General features: G+C 38.9%; 1 protein-coding gene across 7 annotated transcripts in view; it reads right to left on the bottom strand.

Annotated features, from left to right (window-relative positions):
* Positions 1 to 1986: 1986 nt before the first annotated feature.
* Lrrc40 (leucine rich repeat containing 40) overlaps positions 1987 to 16949 on the bottom strand; it is a 29544-nt gene continuing 14581 nt past the window's right edge. For 6 of the 7 annotated variants that reach the window (NM_001399480.1, NM_001034926.2, NM_001399479.1 and 3 more), the window contains 10 exons: positions 16249 to 16391; positions 15123 to 15295; positions 12924 to 13011; positions 12763 to 12808; positions 11935 to 12043; positions 10326 to 10433; positions 7635 to 7745; positions 6255 to 6332; positions 5401 to 5586; positions 1987 to 2897 (listed from right to left, as the gene is read on the bottom strand). In NM_001399480.1, coding sequence (NP_001386409.1) covers positions 2792 to 2897; positions 5401 to 5586; positions 6255 to 6332; positions 7635 to 7745; positions 10326 to 10433; positions 11935 to 12043; positions 12763 to 12808; positions 12924 to 13011; positions 15123 to 15295; positions 16249 to 16391 — 1148 coding nt within the window. In that variant the 3' untranslated portion in view covers positions 1987 to 2791. The remainder of the gene's footprint in view (positions 2898 to 5400; positions 5587 to 6254; positions 6333 to 7634; positions 7746 to 10325; positions 10434 to 11934; positions 12044 to 12762; positions 12809 to 12923; positions 13012 to 15122; positions 15296 to 16248; positions 16392 to 16949) is intronic. The other variant, NM_001399478.1, reaches the window with a different exon arrangement.

Below are 16949 nucleotides of genomic sequence, written 5' to 3'. Positions count from 1 at the left end.
AATGGTCTCAGACCAGGGAGAGGACATCTGGCTTAGATCAGGACTGCTAAGTGCTGTGTAACTCTTAGGGAACTTTGTTTTGATGTCAGTGTCAACAGACTGCAAGGAATGTTTCATATTCCTGCTCCAATAATTAGACATTTTCTTTGCTTCCCTCCTCTAAAGAGCAAGCCTTACTGTGGTACGTTTGGAGTAAAGACAGATGTAACCGACAGGCAAACGCACTTTTGTTGGAAGAATCAATTAAGGTCTTTTTGTATTCAGTGAATAGAAGGGACTGAAGGCTGATTGAGAATGTGAAACTGTTTACACATGAAGGGACTCTGTCCAGGGCTGGCAGGAAGCCAGAGGTAGATATATCTATTGAACTTCAAAAGGGTACGGTCACTGCAAGGTCACTACAGGTTATAGCAAGAACCAGACTTTTCTTTCCTACTTACAGCCACCCAAGGGTACCTCACTCTCTCACTCTCGGCTGTGTATGAGAAACTCAACTGTAGTCTCATTCTTTTCAGGAAAGAAATACTAAGCATCAGAAAAGTAATTCTGAAGGAAGACAATGGTGGGGTTCCAAGAGGTTTGTAAAGAATTATACAAACACACTGCAGACGATTTTTTAAAAATATTCATGAAATTTATTTTTCACTTTCAAAACTATCAGATTGATGATTTTTGCCCTCAGTAATTTATGAGATGAATCTATTTCATTATTCTGTAAATATTTTATGTGTCAAACACATAAAAATTTCTGAGGTCATCTAAGCCAGTTAATGAAATATTTCATTTCATAAATGTCATGAGAGAAATTCCTAAGTGGTGACGCAGCTTTGGGTCTCTTGACCATACTCTCTGATGGGATCTGGCTTCACTACCATAAGTGCAGTACCCAGGTAACACATCTGCAGTAACTGTAGTAATCCTCCCTCAGAACCAGAACTGGGACCTCATTCCGATCTAGCTGATGACAGGTGGCAGGTGAGTGTTCCTTCTGTCCATCTTTTGCTGTCTATGTGGACATTCTGATGTGTGTCAGTGAGCTGAATTCTACACGCTGTATATATTGCATGCATTTCACTGCAGTCTATGGACATGCCCTTTGTAGAGCTTTTATGGAAGAACCAAGAAGCCAAGGCAGTTTAGCAAACGAGGCTCAATATTTATAAACCGGGGCCTTTTCTGTCTCTTTGCTAGCCTAGGTGGCTGTATACAAACTGGGTGGGAGGGGCAGCAAACACCTCACACATCACATTTAGATTTTCTACTTGGTTGTACTCTAGCCAATCAAAACAAATTGCTTACTTTAATAATAAAGTTTACCATTTTTTATTAAAAAAAATCAAACCATGACATGTTTAATTGAACTGGCTGTATTGTAATTAATATTTTGAGATAATTGTGATTTTCAGCTTAAAATTATATATAAAAATTGTCATTTTTGTATGTGTTAAAAAACCAATGTACCATGATTAACAGTACTTTTTAGTTAAACTACATATTGGTGTAAATAAAACTGAATGAAGAAACACTTATTACTTTATTAACTTAGATTGTGAATGTACTTCATGGTTTTTTGCCATATGAGACCATAACAACCTTGAAAGCTGTTTAACTTTATGTGCAAAGTCCCACTAACCTGTATTTCAACTTTGCCAAGCCAGTGACTTTGCAAGTGTGATCTGTACTCTCCAGCTGTGTCTTACGTTCTGACACGAGGGGTTAAGGGTAGGGTGTCGTCTGGAAGCATCTACAGATGCGCTTTGTACAGGTAATAGCGCTGTGTGGTGTATAGCAGAGCCATTTTTAGGTTCTGTTGTACTCAATTTTTTCAGAATTTAAAAAAAGTGTTTTGAATATCATAAAAGTCTATTGTATAAATAATAAAATGTCACCTTATTACACGATGTCTGGTTTACTATGGAAGCAGATTCTGAGCTTAGGACACAGTAAAGATGTGTGTTTCTTTTTAAAACAAAAACACTGTATCAATACCTTAAATATGTAACTTTTATTATGAACATGAAGCATGTATGTTTATTAGCACTGACTTTCCCTAAGGTCAACAACCTCAACCACCATATGGTCCCTATCTCCGCCCTCTGCATGCTGACACAATCACATGATGAATCAGGACGGCTGTAAGAGCTGCATCTGATAACTTCAGTGTAAACAACAATGTTTATATTTGGATTTTTATTAAATCAAGTTTACATATATCTAACCCCTTTTTAGAAAATTACGGTAAAACTGCCAGTCTAGTTTTAATCCGACTGTAAGCAGATTTCAGAACCAAGGTTTTAGAAATAAGATGTACCACATTGGAATAAAGGACACCCAAAACATTTAAAAATAATTTTTTTTAAAGTCAAACCCAAAACTCTAAACATAAACATGCAGTGGCACTGAGCACATAGCAAGTCCTATCCTGGACAAAGAAAGTCTGATTTTCTTTTAAATGCCAAAGAATAATAGTCAGTAAAAATTTGCTGACTTTACACCTATATGGTCCTGCTCAGTTTACATTATATGGAAAATACAAAGACACCAGGTGGAACCAGTTCTACAAAGATGTTTGCTGCATCACTATAAAATATTAACTCATATGAAATGAAAGTTCTTGCAATGTCATAAGGGAATGAATTTATAGAACCTCTACAATCTATTGTAGTTGACATCATTATAAATGTTCACAGCACTTCACAAACTGTAGACATTTAGGGGAATGAACAGCCCAGTGACTGCCTAGTGCCACCTGGGACAAGGGACCATGCCCAGAGTTCAAGGCCAGCTGTACTCAGGCAGGGATTCGATCTCTCAAATACTCCAGCACCGCAGCTGTGCCCTTCATCAATATGGCCGCTCGAGGAACTCGGAAGGGATTTCCATCTAGCAGTAGTGTCCTAAATAAAAGAAACAGGAAAATCAAATATTTCCCACTAGTGGTTCTCTTTTCATGAAATAAAACTATTATTTGCAATTTTATAAATAAAATGTGTATTTTCTTATGTCTCCTTTACAAGTCCAACTAAGCATGCAAACAGCTGGAATTGACAATGCTCAACAACACAGGCTAAGGATCACATGGGTGTTTATATGCACTGACTCTGTTGGCTTTGTTTTAAAAGACTTATGGTGTAGGTATCATTAATATTGCTATTTTAAAGAGAGAAATACGAATATGGAGAGATAAAGGCCTACTCAGAATAAATAACTGCTAAATGGAATTGGGATTTTGGGTCTCCTCTCCATTTAATACAAGCACACACTAGGTAATACAATAGATTTAAGCAAGAAAGTGAACCAACAAACTGATGTGGATCCATGCCAAGGACACTGATATCACAGCTCACTCTACACTCCAGAAGGTCCTTTCTTTTTATCTTTTCCTGGTTTTGGATTATTTTATTTTATTTTTTATTAATTACTTATTTACATTCCAAATGTTGACCCCCTTCCTGATCTCCCCACCATGAGCCTCCACCCCTTTCCCCCTCTGGTGCTCTCACCCATACACCTACCCACTCCCACTTCACCCCTCTAGCACTCCCCCACCTCTTCACTGGTGCCAGATAAGGTAATCCTCTGCTACATATGTAGTGGGGAGCACAGACAGGCCCATGTATGCTCTTTGATTGGTGGCTTAGTCTCTGGGAGTTCTGAGGGATCCGGTTAGTTGACACTGTTGTTCTTTCTATGGGGTTGCAATCCCCTGCAGCTCCTTCAGTCCTTCCTCTAACTCTTCCATTGGGGTCCCCATGCTCAGTCTAATGGTTGGTCATAAGTATCTGTAACAGAAGGGCCTTTCACACATGTGTGCCCTCCTTCTGTGGACCAGAGGGACATACACTAAGTCCATTTCCATATTTGGAAATAAGATTCAATTTATAAGGGCTGGTTCTTTTGTTTCTTTATGGAATTAGTGAAATAGCTTCAATCAAAATGCTTTAATAATCTAGATTTTTATGTAAAAAAAAATCAGAAAGCTCACACAACATTGGTTCACCTACAATCCTTCAATTTTTTTATGCTACTTGAGAATTCTTTTAGACACTTAACTTTCTTAGGTTCTAGAAGAAAATAAAGAATTGCAGTTTATTCTCATTGTGCCAAGTTGTTATCTGTAAATCTACCCATTGCAAATCCTTCTATAACCCCAAATCACTAGATTTGCAGTTATGCTGAGAATAGGAAAAACTAACATCACTCAAGACTTCACTTGTGTGATGTCTGATAGAGCATCTGTAATCACACTGCAACCAGGCATCCTTCCTGCAGCTCACTCAGTGCATAGTTTGCAAGTGTTTGTACTTTTTGTTTATAATTTCACTGTTCAAAATGGATCCAAATAGCCAGGGATGAAAGTTTACAACTATAACCCCACTGAGATGAACAGCCAAAAAATAACATGCTGCTTTCAAGAATAAACAACTGTACTTGCTGGTTTTATGTATCAAGTTGACACGAGGTAAAGTTATCATAGAGAAAGGAACCTCCCTTGAAGAAATACCTCTGTGAGACCCAACTGTAAGGCATTTTCTCAACTAATGATCAAGGGGGGAGGACCCAGGCCATTGTGGGTAGTGCTGTTCCTGGGCTGGTAGTCTTGGGTTCTATAAGAAAGTAAGCTGAGCAAGCCAGAGGAAGCAAGCAAGCCAGTAAGTAACATCCCTCCATGGCTTCTGCATCAGCTCCTGCTTCCTGACCTGCTTGAGTTCCAGTCCTTTGGTGATGAACAACAATGTGGAAATGTAAGCTGAATAAACCCTTTCCTCCCCAACTTGCTTCTTGGTCATGATGTTTTGTACAGGAATAGAAACCATGACTAAGACAACATCTTTCAGATGAAATCTCAAGCCCTCACCCTTCTTTCTACTTGTTTAACCAGCACTTAATTAGGTACTTAGTGAAGCTGTAGTAAAATTCATTTCTTGATTAATTAAAAAAAAAAAGTAGAACAGATGGGCTCAAAAGAATAGTGGGATCAATTCTGTGTGGAGAAGAGGAAGGCTTTGAAGGGGACACTAAGCTGGTCACTACTGAGAGCAGGGTAAGAGCTAAGGGATAAGCAAGTGGGGAAAGAACATAAAGGCTGGATTTCCAAAGCTGGTGCCCTGTATCTGACCTTAGAAATCCTGGGCAAAGCTAAGGATGGTCAGATCTTCCTGCTCCTCTCCCAGTGCAATTCTTGATAAGCATATACCAGGAGAGATGTATTATGAGAAATGGTGCTTATGTATACATAATGCTATATAAAGCCAGAAAACATCTGGTGAAATTTAAAAAGAAAAATTAGGCATGTGGTTAACTATTATTGTTACAAGGTATTAAGTCTGTTATTTCAATTTCCTATAAGAAAAAATGCAATTGACAAATCACTTGGAAGCCCCCCAGTAAGAAAGTTACCGTAGCTGCACACAGTTCCCAAGCTCTGGGGGAATCTGCAAAAGGTCGTTGTTTTGAAGGTCTAGAGTACTCAGATTTTCCATCAGCTTCATCTTCAGAGGGTCCACAGAGCCAACCTGATTGTTGCTGATCAGAATTGTTTCCAGTGTGGAGATGTGATACAGAACTGCAGGAAACACTTTGAACCTATCAAGATGTGAGCAAGACAACCCCATGTAATCCGCTAGAATCACATCACTCTTTCACATCAATGATTGTATTTAAGTGTGCTTTAAGTTCTACATTCAAATTTTCCAAAAAATAATAGACTAATTTTGGAATACATATTCAGCAGACATAGAAGATACTATTGATTATTAAGAATCAAAATGAGCAAAAGCTGAGGCAAAGCTCTTCATTGATCGGCAACCTATCTTAGGGTCTCTACAAGCCACCCTCAGAAAGTTACTCTTTCTTGATCTAATTTTATTAGTAGTAGCTTTCAATTAAGTAAAGTGTGAGACTCTCTTTTTACTTTGTTTTGAGTTCTTTCAAAGATGCCTGACTATCAGACAAAGGTTTCATTGTCCAAACCAATCCATCAGAGGCCAAAGACAGGTAGCCTGGCTAACATCTGTTTTGCCTCAAGGCATCTCTTTCCACTACAACAATCACAATTAGTCAGATGTTTATCTTTCTTCTAGACTACGATTTCGTGGAGTAGTAAGACAAGCAAACAAACCAGCTGAGCATCAACCATGAGAATTCTGAGCAACACTGTGTTCAAGTAGAATCTCAATGAAAATAAAATTTGCTAGTGAAATACAGTAAAAATAAAGGCTTCTGGTCTACCTGGCTCCCAGATGTTTCCTTACCTGTTAAAGGAAAGATTGATTGTTTGTAGTTTTGTCAGTGATGACATCTCTTCAGGCAAAGAACTTAAAAAATTATTCCTAAGTTGAAAATCAAAACACAATTTTTAAAGTTTGAAACTTTTACTAGTTAAATCCCAGGAAAGGTAAAAAACATACAAACATGTTTGTCAATCCTTATTAATCTGATGTTCTTAGGATGGCCCTAGAAAGTGGGGGTGGTAGTAGTTAATGACACAAGTCTCCTGCAGCCTTTTTCTTCTATGTACAGTGACTGACTGTACAGGCCATGTTGGACAACGACTGCTGTACACACTATGTTGCACAATGACTGCTGTACATGCTATGGCACACCATGACTGGCTGTATACGCTATGACACACAATGACTGGGGTACACACTATGACACACAATGACTGCTGTACATGTTATATTGCACAATGACTACTGTACACAATATGACACACAATGACTGGCTGTACATGCTATGATGCACAGTGACTACTGTACACGCTATGACACACAATGCTATGCAAGCTATGTTGCAGAGCTCACGCCTGTCCTATTCTTTTCTTGTCTTTCTGTGTAAGACATGAAAGCAGATTTAGTTCTTCTATTAGGGATAGTTACACAGAGAGACACACACAGCCTGGACAAAAAGAAACAAACAGCAGCCGTGGGGACCTCCCTTCCTTCTGTTCCACCAGCTTTATGCTCTGCTACCCTAGAGAAGAAAGAGCTCCATAATTAGTGCAGGCAGATCCTTCGTCTCACTACACTTCACACCAACTAAAAGCACTCAAGCTAACAACAGGAAGTACTAGGGGAAATGCAGGCACCAGAAACGCAGTTTACAAGTGCAATGTTAATGGTGTGACCCTGAAATGCACAGTTCACCTGATGAGCTGCCAGCTTCTCACTGAATGTTTAAATCAGGCTTGCTATGATTCCCAAAAGAATTAGGCAGGTTCTATCTCTGCTCCAGTGAGGGCTCTTCTGCTTAACCTGTCTACTGTCCTGGTTGGGAGGCAAGCCAGCTCCTCAACGGCCTACTGCAACTGTACAGCTGCTCAGAGGGGACGGCTGTGCTAGTTCTTCATTATCTACTTCAGGAACAAACAAGATGAAAAAGACAGTTTCCATGTGCTAACTGTCAATTTACTTAGGACCTAAGGAATGTGTTGATTAAAAACATTTTAGATAATTTTGTCTCATCGCTTAAGTTATAAGCTACTTATAAGGACAGACTGGTTAAAATGCCTAAATAACTTAATTTTAGATTTCCCCTAATATACTTAATACACTAAAGACCAGGTTCCATACTCATCAAGAAAACACAACATAAAAACTCAAAAGATGTCAAGTAACAGTAGCACCGAGTACCTTAAATCTAGAAATGCCAACTTCTGAAGCAGGCACAGCTCATGGGACACAAGAGAAAGCTTGTTGAAACTGAGGTTGACGTCTAGCACCATCTCCTTCAGCTCAGCAATCCTGAAACAAAACAACTGTAAATGTCCGCACTGACTCAAAACTGAAACCCTGGTAAGAGGAAGAGCAGCTCCCAGGACCTCACTTCCTCTCAAAATCTTCAGAGACTGGCTGTGCCATAAAGCTAAACATTAAAATCCTTACCATGATCTGACCAGGGCTTCAACCTGACAACAAACGGATGGTGAAGTTTAATTTAAAAATTCACTGACTATACATTTAACCAAATTATGACACAAAAGAGAAAAATCAGACCTAGGTGGTTACTATAGTATTTTATTTTGGAAGTGAGCTAAATTCATAAAGTGCATTGTTAGACACTGATATCACAGCATTTTAGACAGCATAATGGATAGCTAAGGAGTGAAGAGTCCTGGCTACTCTTCTAGAGGACCCAGTGTTGACTCCCAGTACCTATGTGGCAGCTCACAGCCATCTGTAACTCCAGTTCAGAGGTTCCCACATACTCTTCTGATCTCTACAAGCATCAGACATTTAAGTGATTCACAGATGTACATGCACACAAAACATCCATACACATAAAATAATCTTTTAATTTGACCTATTCATTTTTTAATATTTATTATTTGAATTAGCATTAAATGCAATCATGGTTAAAACAAGATCTGAAGACAGTTTCTAAGTTTGGCAAGTGCTATCCCAAAGCAACTTAGGTGGAACATCTTAAGGATTCAACACTCTAATCAAATTTAGTCATTTTAATTATGTTACTGATATAACCTGCAAATAAGATTAAACTAAAACAAACATTGTTTAATCTACCACATTACCAAAGAGAAAGAAAGAGAAGACCATCATAGCTGGTGATGCAGACGCAGGGAGGTGAGCTTCAATGTGTCACTGACAAAGGGTCATATCTCTCAATATAGTAAATTTTCTGGAAATTTGGCCTAAAGAAACAGTAGTTTTTTTTTTTTAATTGCTATAAGTAAGTAGCCTACTTACTTATATACAGCTAAGATAGATTTTGAAAATATTACTTATGAAATAGGAAAGTACAAAAAAACAAATACATATGGTAAATAAAGCATCCAAGAAACAAATTACACATAAAATTCCAAATCGCTTAAAATGTCATTAAGTTAACATATATATCTGTGATAAGACTGTATGCAGGGCTGGAGAGATGGCTCAGCGGTTAAGAGCACTGACTGCTCTTCCAAAGGTCCTGAGTTCAATTCCCAGCAACCACATGGTGGCTCACAACCATCTATAATGAGATCTGGGGTTATCTTCTGGCCTGCAGGCATATGCAGACAGAAAGCTGTATGATGTATATATAATAAGTAAATATTAAAAGACTATGTAATATCCTTCCATTTCATCCATTACTCTCTGAATACTCATTATGAATTATAAATTTTAGATGCAAAAAAAAAAAAAGTATGCTAAGAAATACTCTAGAGCAAGGCAATCTGTGCTGTCTTCTTTGACTTTGTAAGTTGCTTTTGAAAAACACCAAGCATCCCTGGTAGAGGACTGCATACTGTGTAAGGAGCCTGTGAAGTAAGAGAGTAAGTGAAGTCTAAGTGCGCAGAAGCGTCCCCTGCAGTTCTCCACCTTTACTCCATCAGTCAGCATGACCCAGGTCTGCCCAAACATACCATGTACATCTGGGACCAAGTCAAACTTCTTTCTACCCCTTCAACAACAGGAACCAAAAGATGGACAGGTCTGCTTTTGTAATGGGCTATCTTGCTTCAAGACCTACATCCCAAGTGTTCTCTGTAAATGTGACACATTCTATAGTTTGCCCTTTTAAACATTTAAAAATCTGGGCAGTTCTAGAAAGTCATTCTCACACTTTTGGGTTTTTTGATACAGCAGCCCTTACCACTTCATCTATTCCCTTGTGTTGTGTCTTTTTCTGTCTGCTGTCGTTAGAGGTCCATGTTCTACTAAGACATTAAGTATGATGTCATAGACTAGGAAGCTAAGAGCAGCTAGTCACAGACAAAGAACCAGTACACTCAGCTGTCCTGTCCTGTACTGTGTGTATGGTACGAGGTCATTTGTCAGGATCATTTGGGGGCAGACAGTTAACAAACTCTTAAAGTTCAACAGTAGAATGAGTTTCTCCTTTAACCTGAAGGTTTTGCTAATCAATGCCAACAATGACACATGAGCAGAGGACAGTACAACATAAACAGCAGCTAGTGGCTAGAGTGCAGGGTCTCTGCCTAGAAGATGACACTAGCAGTTCACGCATTTGGCTTTAGTTCTAAATGAGAAAAATCAATCACTCAAGTTTCCTTGGCCTGAGTCTGCAAGTGAAACCATTCTTACCCACCTTGAGCCTGGCACTGGGTGGCCTCTCAAGACTCTCCCTGCCATACTTATTATACAAGACTAGTAATTTTAGAGTTAGTAATTCTAACACCCATTTCCCAAGCTCACAACATAAAGCTGGAAGTTTAAAGCTCCCGTACATCTCTCAGAACAGTAGGACCACAGTGTGCAGTACCCTCTCACATTAACAGTTCACAAAACTAACGTTCATTTGCCAAGACACAGCTGACAAAAAGAAGGCCCACCTTGACAGTGGATCATGGCCGATCCTACCTTTGTGGAATCTCACACAGCTGATTCTTGCTGAAGTTGATGGAAGTGACGACCGTGTTTTTTGTGGCATCAAAAATGTCATCAGGAATCAAGGTTGCTTGTTTATCACTAAGTAAGCGTGGTTCAAAAAATAAAAGCCTTTTCAACATTCCAAAAAGATGCAATTACCATTGCCCATATCTAAAGACTTTTATAGATTTTACCAAAATGTTCAAGGTAGCTGATTAAGTTCTGTGAGGTCAGGATGCTCTGCTCACGCTCAGAAGCAGACACAGAAACAGAAGCACTTTGGAAATCCAGAAACTTACAGAATGCATGGTCTATTTCTCTACTTGTGCTTGGAGCTTAATCCAATTTTATAACTAAGCTTTCTGTAAAATGTGTGCGATCTGTGAGCTTTGGTGACTGAAGGATGGTGGGAACACAGGTCCTTTCTCCTCATTGTGCCCTTTCTCCAACCCTTAAGTTCACTGCATTAGTATACCACTGCTCTCTCCTTCCTTCCCACAATGTCCCTCCCCAGATACTCAGGCATTCCACCTCTTTGATTCAAGTTCTCTTTTGAGACCACTTTTAAATTCTGTGACCTAAGGAGCCTGCAAAGGGGAAATCTTGCTTCCATGGCTCTGTCTTTCCCTCATTAGCTGCCCTTTCTCTGAAGAATTCTTCCCCATGGGCCTTGCAAAACCGATGGACTACATATCTGTAGTTAGCAGCTTTAGTGTGACTGGCATGGACACCGACTGCATATTCAATGCCTTGCTGTTGGGGTGACCTTTTTTACTTTGTAAGGCATATCTCTGTATTTACAATTGTTAATTCTGTACAGGCAGAGAGCTAAATGCTGGTGGGATTTTGGTATTGTCATTTTTATGGTCATCACTGGGTTTCTGTTTTGTAAATATTCATCCTTCTTCACCTGCCTAAAGGCAATCTAGTGATGCATCAGAGGTTGTCTTGCCGCTGATTGGTTGTAATAAACATATGACAGCTGTTAAGGTAGGAAGGTAGAAGTACTAGGGTGGAACTTCCCAGCAAAGGAAGTCATAGGGAGAAGAAAGCAGAAGCAGGAGATTCAGAGAGCAGACAATGGAGAGGAACAGACACAGACCAGAGCAGAGAAGTACAGAGCTGGCCAAGTGTAGGTTGAAGGCTGATTGGTGGGTTAAGTTAGACAAGCTACTGGAGACTGCCCAAGCAAAAGGCCTAAGCTTCAAACTGTATTAGCAGTCTCTGTCTCATTATCATAGTGCTGGAAGGTCCGATGTACCATGCAGATGGGCAGTGTGACGGCTTGAATAAGAATAGCTTCCACAAAGTCATATATTTGAATACTTGGTCCACAGTTGGTAGAAGTGTTTGGGAAGGATTAGGAGGTGTGACCTTGTTGGAAAAAGTATGTTACTGGGGGTGTATTTTGAGGTTTCAAAAGCCCACACCATTCCCTTATGTCTGCCTGCCTCCCTGCTGGCATGCTCCCTGCCATGATGGCCATGGATTCTAACTCTACCACCATGAACGTAACTGTGAGCCTCTAATTAAATGCTCTGTTTTAAAAATGTGCTGCATGGTCACAGCAACAGAACAACAACTAATAGAGACTACATACCTATAATCCAGCAGCTTTAGTGTGACTATGGCATGGATATTGACTCTGGCTTCACTTGGTAGTGTCATGGCAGTCTCAGGAACAGAATCGTTTTGATTGGTTCTATCATCTGGAAAACAAAGTTATATACAGTGAATATTAAAATTACACACCCATCTTTACATTTTTAATGATATATAAAGGTACTCATGATTTCTAGACAGTACTGATAATACCCAGTCACATAGTTTATTCCCAATAACAGAGACATCATTTAAAAAACACATTAATAGAAAACAAAGTCCTAGTCCTGTGATGTGGCATATGTATACATGCATACAGGAAGGCAGAACACCCATATACATAAAATAAAAAATAAAAGAAAATTAAACTGTGTTATGATACTTCATAATTGGTAGACTTCAACACAAATCTGAAGGACTGAGGCACAGCATCCACAATCATGAATTCAAGAACTTTTAAAAAGTTCGTTTTTGTTTTATGTATATGAATGCTTTGCCTGCATGTTTGCATGTGTACCAAGTGCCTGCCTGCTGTCTACAGAGACCAGAAGAGAGCACTGGTTCCCCTGGTGAGCTGCCATGTAGGTGCTGGGAAACAAACTCGTCTTCTACATGAGCAGCAAGTACTAAGTCCTAATTGCTGAGCCATCTCTTCAGCCCCTCAAGCACTTTTATAAGAGATAGTCTGCATGAATATAGAATTAGAACTATGAATGCCAGGCACTCTTCCTCTAATAAGCATATCAAAAGAACATTTAAATCGATGTCCTGTTAATGTCACCATTTTTCAAATATTCCTTCAAAATAGAGAAGGCAACAGCAGTACCTTTGATCTTGCTCCGCAGGTATTTTAGGACTTCTTGCGTTCCTTTCTGAAAGGGTGGAGACAGAGCACATTGTTAGCAAGGCACACTTGGAAGTTTTGTGCATCAACATAATATCTGAATTTTAATTTAAAAATAAATTACAAATCCTAATAGTACGTACAGCTATAATTTCTCTTCGAATGGTTCTTAGAGGATTTCCTTCTAGTGCCAGAAATTTCAAATGAAGATTTCCCAGTGAGCAGGGCAGACTACAGAACAAGTTGATTTGAAGAAAACATTACATGAAAGTCTAATTCAATCAAAGGCATGGCTACAAAGTAACAATTGAGAACAACATATCATGTGATAATCTCAAGGGAGAGGCATGAAGGCCCCTAAAATATTTCCCTTCTAGTGCTAACACACAGAAAGATGGCCACATACATTTCCAACCTCACACTAAAGCTGCTAAAGGACATGCGCCATAAGCATCTGCTCTATCTGCCTAGTGCTCACACTGAAACACAAAAACCAGCAGCCATGAACAACCTGCAGCCCACTGACCAATAAGACGTCACCCAATCGCAGAAGGGGACCTCCAAAAACCAGAACGAATTTCAAGCTCTCACTGTGTAAGATTCTAATTCAGTGGTATTTCACCATCTGTTTGTTTGTTTGTTTGTTTGTTTGTTTGTTTTTCCACTTCACTGCTTCTTAATTGATCCCAAACCCACGTAGGAAACAACTATCCACCCACTGGAAAGAAAGGTGGAGTTTCAGGCATGGAAAGGCCCCAGCAGCAATGAGGAGTCTCACATGGGAGTCACATGGGAGTCACATAGGGAGTCACATGGGAGTCACATGGGAGGGCACGGACAGCTGGGAACTGCATCCCCTTTTCCCACGAGGCTCAAAACCTCATGCTTGCCCTTACTGTATAAGCCCAAAAGTTTCATCTCCGTAAGATCTGTAGAGGAACCCTTTCTTAACACCACGTTCTGTAGCTTTCATCATTCTTTGCTTATCACTCTGCTCTGTCCAACTCTAACAGACAGCAGACGGCTATGGAGACAACTTATCCTGGTTCATCTCCTCACTTCATCTCCCCCCTGCCTCTGAGCCACGTCACACGCTGTCAACAAACTGGACAAAGAAATGTTTCTTAGTGGCAATTATGATGAGCTAAACTGACAGGTAATTCTTAAAGGCTGCCACCCACAACAACCCCTTCCCACCCAAAGTACCATACTCATTGCCAATGACTGGATCTTTAACGGGCTTGCACTCAGCATAGTGTCTCTGTGGTATGTCGGTGGCTCTGAACTAATAAAAACTGATTATTTGGCCTAAATTTTTAGACTTCCCTCCTTGGACCCTATTTAGAATTCCCAAAGCTACGTGTGTGTTGTTTGCTCGTATACATCAACTTTCACACGGAATTAAACATTCTGGTTTATATATCACATCAGCTGATAGAACCCAGGGGCTCCTGGTCTTCAGCACAAGTGTACTGTTAGGTGTGTGTATATCAGCAACTAACTAACTAACTAACTAACTAACTAACTAATCTCAGTCCTGTCTAAGTTCTCTAGTCATAAATCCTTTAGTCACTCAGAACTTCATGTTTCAATTCTATGTTCATTATCCAAGCCCAGTAAATACCCATGAAGCACTTGCTTTGTCACAGCTTAGTTTGTATCTGGAACTGGAGCCATGCACAAAAAAGACACAAAACAACCCTTAAAGAGTTCTGAAATGTGACTACACATCTGCTTTCATTAATGTGCTAACTTGGCTGCCAAAGAGGAAAACTAATTCTTCTCTGTATACAACATGAGTTCAATATATAATTAAATAGTATTTTTTTAAATGAACCTATGTGAGATGATGTCATCATACAGGTGAGGCAGGTACAGGATAGAATGAGTCCTATCACTGGACGAGAAGGATGGGCGGGAGAAAAGTTTGAAGGAAGAGGAGACAGGAATGGAAGAAAGGAGGAGACTGAGGAGAAGCCGCTGAGGAAAGAACATGGAGGCTGACGTTAAGACTCCACTCTGTTTATTTACAGGTTGCTATGAATGTTCTTGAGGGATGGATGTGTACTGGGCTTTGTGTGTTTAGGTGGGCAATTATATCTTATCAATTGGATCAGAGGTTACTGTGTTGTGTGTTCTTTCTTGTGGTGAATTAAGTTTAGGAGAGTGTGGTGGCTGGGACATGGAATTGGGGTGTGTGCTTCTGGCAAGATATCTGTGGTGCCCGATCTAGAGGGGGTAAAAGACAGCCCCATTTAATTTTACAACAACAGACCTAGAAAACTACTTATAATCCAATGCAGAATAAACTCTAATTTCTACCATATAATCCTTAAACATACCTACTAATATCATTGTTGCTCAGGTCAAGCCTTTCCAAAGACTGCAGCAGGGCCATTTCCTCAGGAACAGACCTCAGCTTGTTGCTCCTTAGGTCCAGCACAAGAATGGCCTGCAGGTGTTGAAGATGCTCTGCCCCTAACTTCTCGATCTGGTTCTCAGCTAAGTACAATTCCTATGAAAACAGGTAGAACATATTCCATTCAACCATATACTAAACAATGAAAACAAATGTAGATATTTTTAGTTTTAAATCACTGCAACATACAGAAGAAAAAACCACTGTAATTATGTTATTTAGACACAACCTTTTGTAAAGCTAAAACATGATTAAAAGAAAAAAATTTTTCTAACAATCTCAAAATTATTGTTTAACCTAGAAGAAAATTTTATAAAACTAAATCAGTGAAACAATTTATTAATTATATTTACAAAAGTAAAAGTATAAATCTAAACATAATACAGGTGAAAAACTAGTTTCAAATCAAATGAACCCACTCAAAACTGATTTCAGGGTAAAAAAATATTACAGAGTATTATCACTAGCTACCATACATACACCAACTTTATAACAGAATCTATAACCAATAAAAACTTACCATAGTGAATGGAATTTCCCAGCATTTTTAAAAAACTCATCACTACAATTCTATTTAAAAGAAACTTGCCTGACACCAAAAAACAAAAACAAAAGCAAAAAAACCCCTAAAGCATAGGAAATCTAGGAGGCAGAAGTAATGTTACACCTAGAACCAAAAGATTAGCACTGGAAGTGTGACTGCAGTCCTGAGAGGTGGCAACGTAACAAATCCCCCTGTCCCCGGCTGCTCCAGGCCACCCACGGTACAGCTTAGCAGAGCATCTCACCTCACTATAAGACCCTTCTTTAGGGAACAACTATTCAGTACATGAAATACACAAAATCTACTGAAGAAATGATTATTTCTTTTCATTACTAAGAAAACATTAGTACTCTTAGTAGTACACTCAAGTTTTAAAAGATATCAACAGAGAAAAATACCAATCATAGATTATGCCTAAAAGATTGGGCATAGTTTTTAAAAACTTTAATTTCACAAGTAACTTTTAGAAAACATACAGTGGTATAAATATTAACTAAATAGTTACCTTTAGTTGCCTACAAGAAGGAAACTCAGGTAGGACTCGTAATTTATTCCTTCGCAAATAAAGCAATTCCAGTGATTCCATGCTGCCCACATCAGGAGGCACAGTCTCAAGGAGATTGGCATCACAATCCAAATGCTTTAATCCTTTAACACATATTCAGAGACAATTAAAAAAATACTGTAATTTTTTATCGTATAGAAAGACAGAATAATTAAATACAGAAAAAATATCAAATCATAATAAAGTGTCACAACAAAGACTTCTCAATCTGTTCCTATGGATATGACAATCAAAAATATGTAAACATCTTTGAACTGAAAAAATAAAAATTAATTTTTATACTTAAAGAGAAATGATAATTAATATTGATTATAGTAATCAATATTGATTAGTATAGGCCATCTTTGAAATATAGTTAAGAATAAAGTTTTCAGGTACTCTGCTAAACTACTCTGAACTGTACAGCTCTCAATTATTCCTCGTTTTACAAAGAGCTTCATGTAATTAAGGGGTAATATGCATGTTATCTGTTAGATGAGGGAATGTGATAATGGCTTACACATACTGTATTTAACGCAAGCCTTCCAATCCTTTCATCCATCCATTTTTGCCTCCTCCTTTTCTCCCTGTCTTCTTTTCTATGGTGAATTTCATATGTGATGTGTATGTTTGCACATGGCTACATATGCTTGTGCATGTGA

Source organism: Rattus norvegicus, chromosome 2 (assembly GCF_036323735.1).
Source record: "Rattus norvegicus strain BN/NHsdMcwi chromosome 2, GRCr8, whole genome shotgun sequence".
Classification (NCBI taxonomy): Eukaryota; Metazoa; Chordata; class Mammalia; order Rodentia; family Muridae; genus Rattus; species Rattus norvegicus.
The sequence above is the reverse complement of the archived record's forward strand: the minus strand, read 5'-3'. Positions and strand labels throughout refer to the sequence as shown.